Here is a 15111-nt window from a genome sequence, read left to right as displayed (position 1 = left end):
TAAAAACATTTAGTAAGACACCGAAGACAAAGCAAGGGCAAGCCTGGAAATATGACAACCTTCAAAGCCAGCCTGTGTGCTAGAGTCAAGGACAACTGAGTGTTTTCAACCTTTTGAAGATCCACAAAACAGGGTCATGCTAACTCTGAAGTCAGCAAAAGGTTCTCCATCTATGTCATTCTACATTAGTCAGCAACTTTGTCAGAATGTCAGGCAATTGCTCAGCTCTACCATGTTAACACAAAAATAGTCACAGGTAGCACACAACCAAGCATGAATGTTATGTTCTAAAAACTATGGGACAACCAGCCATCCACATGTGACCTGCAGACTGCTGGTCTAATCAGAGAATTAAATAAAATCTTAGAAGTTTGTATCCAGCAAAGATCCCGGCAATCCCAGGTGTTCACTAAACATGGGCTGCGAATCCAGTTTCTTCATCTTCCTGAAGGACACCTGGGGCTCACATAACAAACTCCTTGAACAAAATGACACAAGAACCCAGGACACTCATTGCATTCCCTATGGAAGTAAGTCTGTAACAGGTAACAGTGAAAGGATATCAATGGAAAGAGCTGGAGCCTTGGATATAATTACATGCTACTTTGAGTGCCTGGCAAATACTATTTCCAATGACTTAAACCTTCCCAAGACAATTCCGAGCTGAATTCTGCATGTACTTGTTACTGTGATCTTTGTGACTCCTAAGAGTCAGGGTCTGTCCTCTGTGACCACTGAGCATGACTAAATGATGATGATGCTTAAGAAGATACTGATTTTACCAACTAGACTGTTTAAAAATAGATTAAGGCAAACCATTTCTGGGTTTATTGTTAAAACAACAATAAATTCCAAGTTTACAAAGCTGTGACGCAAACAGTGTCTGTCTGTCCATCTAAACAGGCCTAGGTTCACTAGTCAGTTTTTAGAATGAGATAGGGCTTAGCACCAATAGTCCAATTATCTTCTTGCTTCACAAGAAAGGAAGTAAAGTATCAAAGCAGATAGAGCCAGAGCCATGCCACAGCCCTCCTCGTTTGGCTTAGTTTTGGCTCCACTTCATTTTCTCAGAATTATCCAACACCCCTAGAAGCAGACTAAAGCAACTGAAAGATTGGCAGCCAAGTGAGCCTCATTGGAAGGTGAGTCTCTGTCTTCATTACAGAGGCTGAGCTCACCCTCTCCCACTTCCAGCTCTTAGTACTTTGGCTATGCAATCCATCCCATGCCACCTGGGGTTCCTTAGAGCACTAAGGGCTATTCTGTCAATACTCAAGCAGTAAGTGAAAGGTACCAAGAGAAACAAAAACAAAAGCAAACACCACTTCAATATTTAATTAGATTTTGTCCAGAATTGATACTGTGACTATGTTTAGAGTAGAGGTCAATCTGAGCCAACAGTGTCCTCATTAAGCAGAGAATAGCAACTCTACACGAGACAGTCCCAGGCACATTAGAACATGAGTCCTTATAGCCAAGTTTAACAAAAAAGTGTTAAAGCTCTAATCTGTATGCCAGAATATAAAAGTGGGAAATAATGAAGTGGAAGAAAAAAAGCCCGGAGTCACAGAGAAGCCACAATCCAGCTCTGCACACCAACTCCTTTGAGTTTAAACTCTCCTTGAGAAGACCTGTGCTTTGTCCGTACATTGCCACTTTGGAAACTGGAAACCAGGACCCACACCCACCATCGTCTTCACTCCTCTCCCCTGTCATCTCCACAGACTCAGACAGTGAGGCCAAGGATGTGCGTCTAGAGGAAGCTGCAGAAGTCACACTGGCTTGCTTGCTTCCTGGGAGTCGGCTCACCCAGTGCTCACACAGAGAAGAACTTGTGGAACCTGCAGAAGAGGAGACAATCCTTAGGTCAGCAGGGTCCTGCACTACACACATCCTGTCAAGGGGCTGAGCCAGAGACTTGTCTCCTCACCCCAGAGTTAAACAAACCCCCAGAGATGAGTATCCCTAACAAAGATGAAGAAACTTCAGGCAATTCCTGCATAGAGGAAGGTTATGGAAAAAAATGCAAATATAGAATAAATGTTTCCAAAAGCAACACCTAATCCAGGCAAGGGAATAATAGAACAGGGACACACATCCACTCACTCTACAAGGACTCACTATGTACACTGGCAGTCTACTGAACCACCCAGAGGAAGAATGATAATATAGACATTGTTATTGGTAGCTTCAATGTCCTTTGGACATTTTGAAGTCATTATCACACACACACGTGCACGCACGCGCGCACACACACACACACACACACATACACACACACATACACACATACACACACACACACACACACACACACACACACAATAGCACAGTGGTATGCTGAATGTCAGTCTGTCCAGTCAATTCCAGGAGTATGCCTTATATTAGAGCAATAGAGAATGCTCTTGAAATTGACTATATGTAGCAACCTGTGTCAACCAGACCTCAAGAGACTGTCATTTTCGAGTACATCTGAGATACTGGAAAAGCCCAAGAATACCAGAATTCCCTCAGCCAGTCAAGTGAACAGACTACACATTGGGTAGATCTTATCTCCGGAAGGGGTGACTCTGCTAGAGTGATGCTTCCTTTAGCTGCTTTAAGCACACCACTGTAGAACTTTGGAAAGGGACATAGGTCACCATTTCCTGCCTTCCCTATTGATATATATTAGCACATTTCAAGTTACCTATTTTTCTCCATACTCTGCAGTAGGAAGGGTGCATCCATGTTGTATGGGGTTCATTTCTACATTTATTAACATAATAAATTCCATCTCATCAGTAAAACTAAATCCTCAGTTAACTGCCATCAATGTGTACCCTTAACAGAAGAGAATACTCTTACTGTAGAGAAAGGACTCTCTTTCTAATGGTCCTTTACTGTTTACAGAATGCTTTCACAAACCTTCAGTGTTAAAACAAACAGCAGCCCCACTGAGATGATCGTGGGACTCAGATGAGCCATGTTCTAAGATACACTAAACAGATGTCAGAACAGCACCTCAGGCTGCTGACACTATTCCTCCAGGCACTTACCCAACTGTTGCAGTATAATTAAAAAAGGGGCATGACTGGTTCCCAAGCGTCACCGCTCCGTGCTGAGCCCCTGGTACTCTCAGACCCGGACAGCCGCTCCCTGGCATTAGTTCTGGCACCATAGGGCCATATAGAACTAACCTTAATTTATCTCAGCAGCGGCAGTGGCTGGCTTCAGTTAGGAACCACGCCACATTAGCCTAGCTATCTTCTGGCCCCAGAGGTCTCTCCACTCCCATTGCTAGTCACCCTGGCCAGCCGGGAACCCAGCTACATGGTAATATCAAGACTCAACAAACTGTAACCCAACAACCAGATTCATATGTTAAATACTCAATGTGTAATACATCCACACAATTAACTTATAACCAATTGATAAGGATATAAACTGCCCACCAAGATAAGATACATTTGTCTACAGAAATCCATCCCAGCTACTTTGGCAATTCGGGACCGCAGGGATCTGGGTAATCCTTCTCAGTCTCCATTTTGATTCTCTCCCCTTAACCTTCTCTCCCTCCCTACAAAAACTTTGTCCCTGTCTTATTCTTTTACTGTCCAATCATGGCCTTGACCTAAGTTGTGCCAGCCCTCACCTGCATAATGACATCAGCCTACACCCAACAAATAAACACTGTGCATAGTTTGACTGGGCTCTGCCCTATCTTTATATGAACTCTGAACTGCTGGTCCATGGTAGTTCAGAGTCTACCCAAACTTCCTTGACTGAAATCATATCAGAACCCAGATTAAGTGGGATTGTGAAAATTAATCTTGTTAAGCTTTCAATAACGAAGCTTTCTGAGGTATCTTCTAGACCATGAATTACAACCTCCTGCTCTGTGAAAAAACATCCAAGAACCAGGTTACCTGCCACGGAGCTATTGGCTGACCATGATGGGATAGCTGTCCGCCTCTGGTAGAAAAGGATGTAAGCTGTCTGCGTGCACACTTCATCTTCTGACAGCTGCTGCACATCACTGTCATCGAAGCAATACCAGAGACCATCCACGGAGTTCTTACAGTATGCTGCCAAAAAGAGCCCACTGTCAGCACCAGCAAGGCTGCACCAGGTACTCTATCCACAGATACCATCCTTTATATTTTATTTATATAATTAATTCAACTGCATTTTAAATTGCTCACAGTAACAGAAAGATAGTAAGAAAAAACAAATCCAAATTTCAATTTATACTCAGGCAGAAGGTTCTAAGAAATTCCTAAGTATTCCAATTTCATAACAGTTTCATCTCAAAAAAAAAAAAAATCATTATACTTCTAAGTATAAGTAGGTCTTGCCAGGGACATTGTGTTTTCCTGTTAGAGATACTTAACCATGAATGAAAACACTTTGATTGTCACAAATGGTGGGGTGGGGCCAACAGCATCTAGTGAGGAGAGACCAGGTATGTTCACAATGCATACGAAGCATTATATAACATAGAATTATCTAGTCTCAGGGTCAAAAGGCAGGGTAAAGAACTTTGATTTTTGTTGTTGTATTACTTTAGTGTTTATTAGGGACATAAAATAATATGAAAGGCCCACTGACTGACATCTAATACCTAACATAATCTAAACATTTCATTTAACCCTGAGATTTATCATTATTACAAATCACTCCACAGTAATTTGTACATTATTACACAGGCTCAGAAAGACTGCTTCTGGGGCTGGAGACGTAGCTGAGCTGGTAAAGTACTGATCAAAGATGAGGTTCTGAGTTTAATCCCTAGCACCTAGCCTAGTCAAATTAGCAAAACAGAAACAAACAACAACAATAAAAAATACACAGTAGGTGCACCCAAGAAGAACCCCTGGCCTCCACACACAAACTCCACAAATACACCCATACTACCCTACATACAAAGACTGCCTAGCACATGGTCATGCAGCTGAAGGAGGATGAACATATGGCATTTTGTACACGGCATGTGAGTATACAGCATCTAATCCTTTGGCTTGTACTTAAAGCCCTACCATGCCCCACCATTTTCCTTCAGGCAAAGCCTAAACAATCTACGTAAGTTCCCTGGTAAACTTAAGAACACAGAAATTAGGAATACACACGTGGAGTCTTCTCTATAGTTGCAACTCTAAGCCTGAGATAAAAATAAAGACAATTCAAGTACCATTGAGAAAAACAAAAAGAACCAACAAGAGCCAATAAAAAAACCTAAGAGTCTGGGGCTGAGAGTCTAGCTCAATAACAGAATATGTGCTTAGCAAGCCCAAGAACCTGGGTTCAATCACACGCACCGTAACACCATAACTAGCCCAAAACCATGAGGCCATGAAGCCAAGTCATACTATTAGGCTAGATCAGGGAATCTTATGAAGCTTGCTCTGAAAAAGCACATTATTATCACATTTCTAAAAATATCCATTTACTGAACACAGATGATAGCTGGAATATTCAGTAAATGCTCACACAGACTTAGAGTGGCCTTCAAGGACAAGGTGCATACAATTCTGAGAGACACAGTGAGTGACACCCTCATTAGGCCACTTCACTTTTGCAAGTATGGAACCACAAAGATGAAAGGGATCCAGGTGAGGAATTGCTTCTAGCTAGACAGGTCCCAAAAGAGAAGCAAAGGCTCCAAATGTAGGAGGAAGATCATGCACAGCTCTCAGAACCCGAGAGGATGAAGTGGAGACATCATAGCAACAGCACTGGCTGGGCCAATGGTGTCAGGCCAGGCTGATATACACAAATGGCCCATCTGGGAGGAGGCTGCTATTCTGGAGAGGAGAGTGGGAGCAGAACTGCACAGCGACACCCACCAGGAGACAGAGTAACCCTGCTCTAGTTCAGTCTGCTTCCTTTCAGGATGGTCTATTCTTGATTGTGGCATGGAAAGGCCACACAGTAACTAATAAGCAAACTATTTTATAATTCTACTTGCTTTTCTAACTAACACTGCCTAAAGTGTTTTTAAGGGCAGAGCTACTCAAACACTTAGACACTGGCATTTGTCCACAAAAGGAGGCAACAAAACAAGGATAAACATTCAAAAGCATCTAGCAATATGATACAGCTGTAATATTTGCGTTATATTTTGCAAAGTTGGCTTATGAAGGATTGAAATGCTAAAATACAAAATAATAAGACCTTTATCTAGAAAAGCTAGATAAGCTCTGTTCTGAAATCCTTGCACAGGTTAGCCATATGTGTACCATGCAGTTACAGCAAGAATGCATCAAAGACATTCTAGTAAAGATTTAAAAAACAGTATCTTCAGCTTAAAAAATGCTGAGAGGTGGCTCAGCAGGTAAAGGTATTTACAGCCTAGTTGATCTCTGAGCCCCACATGATGGAAAAAGAACCAGCTGCCTCACACAAGCTGTCTTCTGACATCCACATGAACTGCCGTCCCTCAATACAAATAAATAAATGCAACTTTAAAAAAAGAGTAATGCCAAGGACTGTTTTTTCTAAACTGGAACTGTAAACCTTTAGAGATGAGACAAGCAATGGTTTACTTTAAGAACAAAAAAAGGAGGGGCTTGGAGAGACCAGTCCATGTGGCACATGGTGGTACCCCTGTTCTGGGGAGGCAAAGTCAGGCAGATACCGAAGGCTCAATGCCATCCTAGACTAACTGGCGAGCTTCAGGTCAGTGAGAGACTGTCTCAAAACAAGGTAGACAAAGCTTGAGGAGGGACACCTAAGGTTGTCCTCTAGCCTTCAAACACACATCCAAATACACACATAGAACAGAAAAAAGGAAATGATAAAGTCCAACAGTTCTCAACCACTGGGTCATGACCCCTTTGAAGGTCATAGGGGTCACCTCAAACTTTTGGAAAACACAGATACTTACATTACGATTCATATCAGTGGCAAAATTACAGTCATGAAGTAGCAACGAAAATAATTGTGGGTGGGGGTGACCACAATGTGAGGAACTGTATGAACGGGTGGCAGCATTAGGAAGGTTGAGAAGCACTGACACAGACTATGTGAGCACCTCCTAGGTAAGCGGCAACGAGCAGATAGACTCACTAATATGCTTCATAGGCCTAAGTAAAGTTATTCAGCCAAGTTCTCACACTGGGAAGAAAGCTCCTTTCACTGCTTCCAAGGGCTTTCACAAGGTTTCCAAAGTCTGTTCTAAATAACAAACAACACAATATTCTGAAATCTTGCATTGTCCTATTTTCCCCTAACAATATTTTGCCTACACAGTATGTAATAATAGGGACCTATTTTGTAAAATGACTTCTTTACCAAAGCTGAAGCAGAGTAAGTATAAACCAGAAATGCTGGTGACGGTCTTAATACAGCAAGTAATTAGTAAATTTCAATTACTTCTAAGTCCTTCCACTTTAAGAGTAAAGAATACAAAAATCCCATGACTATGCCATATCTAAGTATCTAAGAAAACAGACATTACTAGCAACGTCAGAAAATCAAATAAATCCAACTAGAAATACAATCAACACACAAGTGGTTGCAATAAAATTAGATAAACACTGCATTGCCATCTAAATAGTGTTTAAACAAAAGTACAAGGTTAAAGATATTTAAGTTATTAATGTCTTCTGTGATGTGAAAGAATTGTGGGAGCCTCTTTTTCCCTAGCAATTGCTTCCCAGACAAGCGAAAACCAAGCTGTTTTGTCAAGAACACACCCAGAGGCTGTGCTGCTCCTCTCCTGAATAACTGCTGCCAGCAGGATTAAGCTGAAAGGGTTTGAGGAATGAGGGGTTACAGCTCGTCACCTCCCTGCCCTTCTGACTGGAAGAGAGTGGGTTGGGAGAGCATGCAAGGATGGGAAAGCCAACAGTCACCACTACCTTGCCAATATGTAAGGTGGTTAACTGCTAGGAGAACCTCAAGGATTTCAAAATACCATCTGGCAGGTACCCCCAACCCCACTTCATCTTCATCTACCATTGTAAGTCAATAGCCAGTATTAGAGTGCCAAGGTCTTGTTAGAAAAACCACTGTACTGATAAATTGAGCTTGTGAGGCACGTTCATCAAATATACTGACGATAAAGGATACAGCAATGAGTCTAGAGAAATATACAGATAACCAATTAATGGTAGTTCTTTTACATCAATCTTTATGTAAACAGATGTCTAAGTGAGAAACCCTAAAACCTGCCTTTACATGGTTCATACATGCTCATGGTTCATAATTCAAGACTCTATCTCAAAAAAATAAAGAATGAAAATTCAGAAAAATGTATGTACACGAAGAGTCATCAATATTAGAATAAAAGTTTAAAAACAGAAACAATATCTGTTTCTTAACGGCAATGATTACTAGTCATGTCACTTAAGAGAAACCCGTTCTGAGAAATGCAATGTTAGATAATTTGTCATTAGAATATCAGTGTAACGACACGAGCTAAGCTGTTACCATATCACTAAGCAACATCATCTTCACCACCATAAAGGTGTGGCTCTCACTCTGAGAGCACAAACAGGTTTCCAATCTCAGGTAGCTTCTCCTGCCACACCCCTCACGCCACCCTGGTTTATCTCCACTACCAATTACTACACACACTATACTGCCCTTAAATTTTATTTGTATCTACATCTCTGTCTACTTGTTTCTACTCCTAGAAGATACATGGTGGGATTTTAGACACTGATGTGAGTCCATGGCAAGCTAACTACAAAGTGTTCAATATTCATGAGTAAAATACACCAGTATAGTTACATCAGTATAAAATAGCACAAAACTATGAAAAACACTGAACATATATCTCCTATATCAAAGCATTACTATGGCTGAACTTTAAAGACACTATGCTCAATAAAATATTGCAGAACTAATAATACTGTGTGGTTCCACATACAAAAGGCACTTAGAGCATTAATAAGTTCACTGAGACAGACTGTGATGGCTGTCAGAGGCTGGAAGACAGAAGCATGGAAATTACTATTTAACAAGTTTCTGTTTGAGAAATGAAAGAGTTCTGGAGATGGATGGTGAAGGCCAACAATGTGGTCTCAATGCCACCAAACTGGACACTTAACATTGACTAAAATGTTAAGCTTAATCATGTGTATTTTAACCATGATTTTTTTTAAATGTTAGTAACTTTTATCTTGGTATGCCTGATAAGCCTATTTCACAATGGCATTCTTTCCACCTTTTTCTACACTTTGCATGCTGAACAGAGGTACTTTTATAATACAAAGTAAATTTACCCTTAAAAGAACAGATGCCATGAAAGTGGCTCATGATCTTTCTAAGTTAGGGAAATGCTAGAACTGCAAAAGCATTGCAGGGCTATAATGGGGAGGCAGCCGGGTAAACAAGAGTGGCTCCTCAGCTGTCTTGTACAAACATTCTCCTATCAGGTCTGCTTACTACTAGATGAATGAACTCAGAAAAAGAATAAAGTTCATGCATTTGATCTTAGACAGAGATCTGAAGGATGAAGCTGTTCTCAGAGCTGGTCAAAGACACACTGGAAGAGAAAGGGGGGGTCAAAAGCTACAAGCAAACAGCTTGAAAGAAGCGTCAGTACAGACACGCAGCCTCTCACACTGCAGACCTGTGTAGTGCCCCCCTTGCATGGTGCCATGATGATTGCACACAGCATACAGGTCATAGATGTAGTCCTCAGGGTCCCTCCCGAGTCCATAGGGCCGTCTCCATGGGGACCAATGAGATGGCAAGCTCCAGCTGCTCTGGCTTCTCTTAACCACATGAGGTGTCATGTCCAGGCCAGTCAAGGGGAACTTGACCATGTTCTGAAGTTTCATACGCCTGTCTCCTTCCTGTTGCAAGAAGAAAAACAAGTTCTGGTGACATTTTAATGCAAACAGATAGAAAGATCAGTTTAGCATGAAATGTGAGCCTTGTCAGTTAAATCACTTTGAATCACCTATCTGCTATTTCTCAAGACAAATAATAAAGAAACAGATTAGTAGTGTTAACTACAGGAACAAGCTTTAGTACAACTAAAGTAGAACCAATGAGGACCAACATAAGGGTGGAAAGGAACCTCTAGATTTTCATTTCTTTATCTGTCAAGGCTTTGGGGAGGGGGGGCAACTTAGAAGCAAAGTGACAATTTCAGGTAGTTCATCCTAACACCCCAGCCCTGTTGGATGTCTGAAGAGAAAGTTTAACTATGTAAGGGACAAACCCCAATACCTAGCAAGGAGAGGAATTTGACAGTGACCCTTTCATCTCTACTTTTCCAACATGCACATTTACTTGGCTGAACTTAGCTATTTAGCCAACAATCTGAATAATCTGTATTTTCCATTAAACCCTGTGGAATATCCTTGAAACATAAAAATCTATTGAATGGATATTGTTCCTATTTTTTTTTTTTTTTCGGAGCTGGGGACCGAATGTTCCTATTTTCTATGTCCAGGAGAACATTTAAAAACTAATCAGACATAGATGTGACAATCCTTAGGATTTATGGATCTATTAAAGGAAAATACACATTCATAGGAGAAATGCTTCTGACTGAGGGCCAGGCTGAAGAGCAGGGACCTTATTTTGTAGTGTAGAGAAAAGCACTGAAGTCTGTAGGGAGGAAGTGGTATCTCCAGAACTGTGAGTGAAGAACTGTGAGCAGTGTGTAAAACACATAGGAAGGGCAGAGTTATAGAGACTCAGAAATCAATTAAAAGACAGCAACTGCATCAGCAATAAGAGAAAACCATTTAGTGGCAGGGTAACAGCAAGCAGAAGAAACATACAAGAAACCCACGAAAACACCAAGTCAACCTGAGCAAGTGGCTACCTAGATTAGAGTGACAAGAAGGGATGCCCAAGAGGACACTGAAGGTTTGAGTCTGGGATTCTGGACGGAAAGGGTGAAGGAAGTCAGTTAGCATTAGGAGAAAACAGAGAAGACTGGACTAGAAACCTCAGTCAGTTTCCACCTGCAAAGCTCCAAGTGGGATGCCCAGGCAAGCGTCATGTTTCATCACCACAGAAGCCCAGCTCTGAATCTAGAAAGCTTTCAGAATTTGGGCTAGTCCCCTACGTTCCACTTTAATGCTTAGGGAAACCCAGGACTGGGGACTAGGTGTGTGTCACCTTGGCACCCCTGCTCCTTCTTAGGTTTTCACATCTCACCAACCTACTGCTATAACTCTGTCCTAAGCCACCTCTAGATGCTCACAAAACGTGTAACTGTTCAGCTGCTAACCACTCAGCAGCTGACACGATCACTTCAAAACATGTATTTGGCAATTGTACTTCTATTCAAAGCACTTCACTAAGACCTGACTCTGCCTACAAGGGTTTGCTTGAACAGCTGCTCTCTGCCCACCTCAGCTCCCACCACTACCCCCTCTTCTGGACTCTGTTATCCCACTGCCCTGCTTCAGCCTCTTCAGGCCCAGGCTCAGCATAACTGCTTCCTCTGTCACATGAAGATACAGTCCTGCTTCTCCTCATCTAGCAAACATCTGCTCATTTTTCAGGCACAAACCCTCTTAAATCTGAGCCACGAAGGTTCACTAAGGCTCACCTCTCATCAATCTCTCTTACGATGGGGCTGTGTAAGACATTCTTCACCTCAGGTGATAGACTTTTGGGGAAAGTGACTCATAAAGCGGTGTAACAAAAAGCACACGTTTGTATCTACGTATGACTCACCTCCCCAACTATATAACAACTCCCTGGAATAGGGCAATACTGCTTATTACATTAGGTAGAAATACAGTTCTACCTCTCTCACAAAGGATCAATTCTCAATCCTAAAGTAAGCACACTAAAATGTAAGCAAAACACTTACAAGTCTAAAGCAAACCCTCAAGAATGAAGTAAAACATGTTCATGAAGTACAATGTTCAAGATTTAAAGGATCATGGGATACTCAATTTTTCTTTAGAAAACATGACCACAGATAGGGTCGGTCAAACATGTATGGACACATTCAGACAACATCAATGGGTGAATCCAACAGGGCCAACCGAGAACCCACACAAGCCACCAAGAGGAGTCAAGAGAAACAGGTCACGCTAGCTTTTTCCAGTGACAGGATTTTCTCACCTGGCGGAATCTCTTGAGGTGTATGATAAGCACATCAGGCAGAGTCCACAGGCTTAATGTGATGCTCCCCTGCTGCAGCTGCTTGCAGTGTGGGCACCGCCAGGCGTCATCTGGAGCAAGCTGGAAACAAGGAGCGGGACTTCCATTAGGCATCACAAAATGAAAGCCTTTGTCATGGCAGACAGCTGGACTACTTTCTTGCCAGGGTCTGGTATCACCTCAGCATCTCTCTGAAAACTGCACAGGAAGACAGCCAATTGGATAACACAATCACAAGTAGCACCAGGCTGGTGTGGACACTGGATGAGTGCTAAACAAACCTCCCTCAAAGAAGAATGACTAAACGCCCTTGTTACAGATGCACTCCAAACCCAGCATTGCCCCAAATCGTAACTTATCACCTTTGCATCAATATGCACTTTCTTGGTCTAGACCATCTTACCTCGGCAAATCATACTATTGCCCACCAAGGTGGAACATAGGGGACCATCCCAAGACCCAGTCCCTCCTATTTTCTTCCTTTCACTCCATGTCCCTCCATTTCTGAGCCTGCCTCTTCTACACACTAACCTCCATGAACACCACTGCACTCCAAGTTCTTGCTCACTCTCAGCTGTGTCCTAACCTTTCTCTCCTGTGGCAGCACTGAACTGCTCCATGCAGTCTTCCCCACATGCTCTCAATAAGCTCTTCCAAACATCAGTCCAAAACTCTACAGCCAAATATGCACCTCTAAATGGGAAAGCGGGGGATATGTCAACTTAGAGGTGTCAAATACATGAGAAGTCCAGCATAGAGACACAACATCCAACCTGGGATCACACATGGGATGAAATAAGGAAACCCTGGAAATGGAAGACAATTCCCTTCAGAGTGGAAGAGAAAGGTCAAAGTCAGAAGCTTGCAGAAAATGTTTGTTTTAAGAGAAATACTCAACCTTAGAAGCCACCAGGTTCTAAAGATAGAGCCAAAAAACTGGAAACCAGAAGCATTCCCTTTAGGTAAAGCAAAAAATAAAAAGTGATGAGAAATATAGTCATTAGTGCCATGCACTGTAAGGTGCTCAAATGAAGCCCGAGAGGCCACTGAGAACCTCAGAGACCAGTATGCACTCTATACATCAAATAAACCAGGAGAGCCTTTGAGGGGCAAAAGGGCTAACAACAGTAAATTTGGGTCAAACAGAGGAGAAAGACCAGTCTGGCAACTTAAAAAGCACAATTGATGAGATCTGTTTTCATGATGATGCAACTCAATCATGTTCACAGAAAAGATTGGGAGACAGAAGGGGAGATATTTACATTTAGGTAAGTAGGAGTGATCAGAAAGCCAGATGAAGGGGACCTAAACTATCATCTAGTAGTAAGCCCACATCTCACGTGGCATATATCAGTCCTCCCCTTGTGTGGCTACACAGTCTCACACTGTCAAAAGTAGGTTTCTGTCCGCTTAATCCTAACAGATTATAAACAGATACTTTCATGAAATATAGTATTAATGTCATAATATCTAATCACTGATAGTTCCTAAGACATTTCTCTGGTTTCTGTACTGCCTATAAACTACTGGAAAACTCCTAGGCCTTGTGATTGCACTCTGAGAATTCTTGGCTTATGAAGTCTTCCTGGCAATGGGGGTACTTCTGTAGAGGAATACAGACTTCCAGTCAGTCTTCTACACAGGTCTTCCTCATGGCAAGACAAGATCCCTCTCTTCTGCATTTCCAACCTTTAGATTATGTTCCTTTTATTACTCAGAGTTCTCTAGAGTCACAGTACTTATAGAATATCTCTCTATATAAGGGGATTTATTGTGATGACTTATATAGTCTGTAGTCCAACTAACCCAACAATGGGCAGCTGTGAATGGGAAGTCCAAGAGTCTAGTAGCTGCTCAGTCCCACGAGGCTGGGTGTTTCAGCTGCTCTTCTGTAGAAGTAGGTTCCAACAGATGTGCTGGCAAGTAAGGGCAAGCAGGTGAAGAAGACTGAGTCTCCCTTGTTCCAATGTCCCTACATAGACCTCCAGCAGAAGGTGTGGCCCAAGTTAAAGGTGTGTACCGCCATGCCTGGATTTGGAACTTTCTTTGTCCCAGGCTGACCTTGAACTCGGAGATCTTCTTCCCTCAGTCTCCTGGGATTAAAGGTGCGTACTACCTTGCCTAGACCTAAGCTTTTCATGGCCACTATGCCTCAAGAACTCCATGCCAAGATCCAGGTCAGAAACTTGTGTCTTCCAGCCTCAAGAGCTGGATCACAGGGGAGCCCTCCAATTCTGGATTGTAGTTCATTCCAGATATAGTCAAGTTGGCAACCAGGAATAGCCATTACATACATTCCTTATATATGAAATTAACCAACACCTCATTCCCATGTCCCCAATTAACTGTCAGATCCCCACCCCCTCAATGCCTCCTTCATCAAAATCTTCTTGGGTGTCTCATGACTTCAGATGCACCATCCCCACCCTCTCTTTCACCTGCATCCTAATGAGCTGTCCTCATCAACAGCACACATGGCAAGAGCAGCACCCGCACCATCACAGTTCTAGCACTGTTTCTAAAGCCTCCATGCACAGAATAATGGCTCACACCCATATGATGCTGCTCATCAGTATTGAGCCTGAACACTGCTGGACCCCAAACTATTGTCACACAACCAACGGCTAAGTCCCACCTCCTCCGCTATATCCCTACTGTTATTTTTGGCCCCACACTAAACTTCCCAAGTACCCCATACAAATTCCAGTACGTATTTATTGAGCACATCCTAGGGGCCAAACACCTCTCTTGGATACAAGAACATTTAGTGAGAGACAGATGAGTCACAGCTCTAACTGGGGTTCAAACTATCCTAACTCTCTCCCTTAGCTCTTGTGTTCCTGCCACACTGGTTACACATGTTTTCAACCATGTCAAGCTCCTTCCTAGCTTAGAACTTTATATACTTACTTTCTTGCTGTAGGGTGTGAACAGCCTGAAGGCAGAACCACTGTCTTGATCCCTAAGTGTCAGACTGCTCTGTGCAGGACCCAGCACACTACAGGTACTTCAGAAACCTTTACATGAGTGAGCTCTGGAGCTACC

The 15111-nt window shown here is 42.4% G+C and overlaps 1 protein-coding gene across 1 annotated transcript in view; it reads right to left on the bottom strand.

Moving 5' to 3' along the window:
- Positions 1-15111, bottom strand: part of Usp31 (ubiquitin specific peptidase 31) — a 61967-nt gene that overhangs the window by 3041 nt on the left and 43815 nt on the right. The window contains 4 exon segments of the mRNA XM_032892748.1: positions 1689-1841; positions 3909-4067; positions 9560-9785; positions 12028-12147. Of these exon segments, the coding sequence (XP_032748639.1) occupies positions 1689-1841; positions 3909-4067; positions 9560-9785; positions 12028-12147 (658 nt within the window).

Source organism: Rattus rattus, chromosome 2, assembly GCF_011064425.1.
Source record: "Rattus rattus isolate New Zealand chromosome 2, Rrattus_CSIRO_v1, whole genome shotgun sequence".
NCBI classification, from domain to species: Eukaryota; Metazoa; Chordata; class Mammalia; order Rodentia; family Muridae; genus Rattus; species Rattus rattus.
Note: the sequence above shows the minus strand (reverse complement) of the source record. Positions and strands in the feature narration are given on the sequence as shown.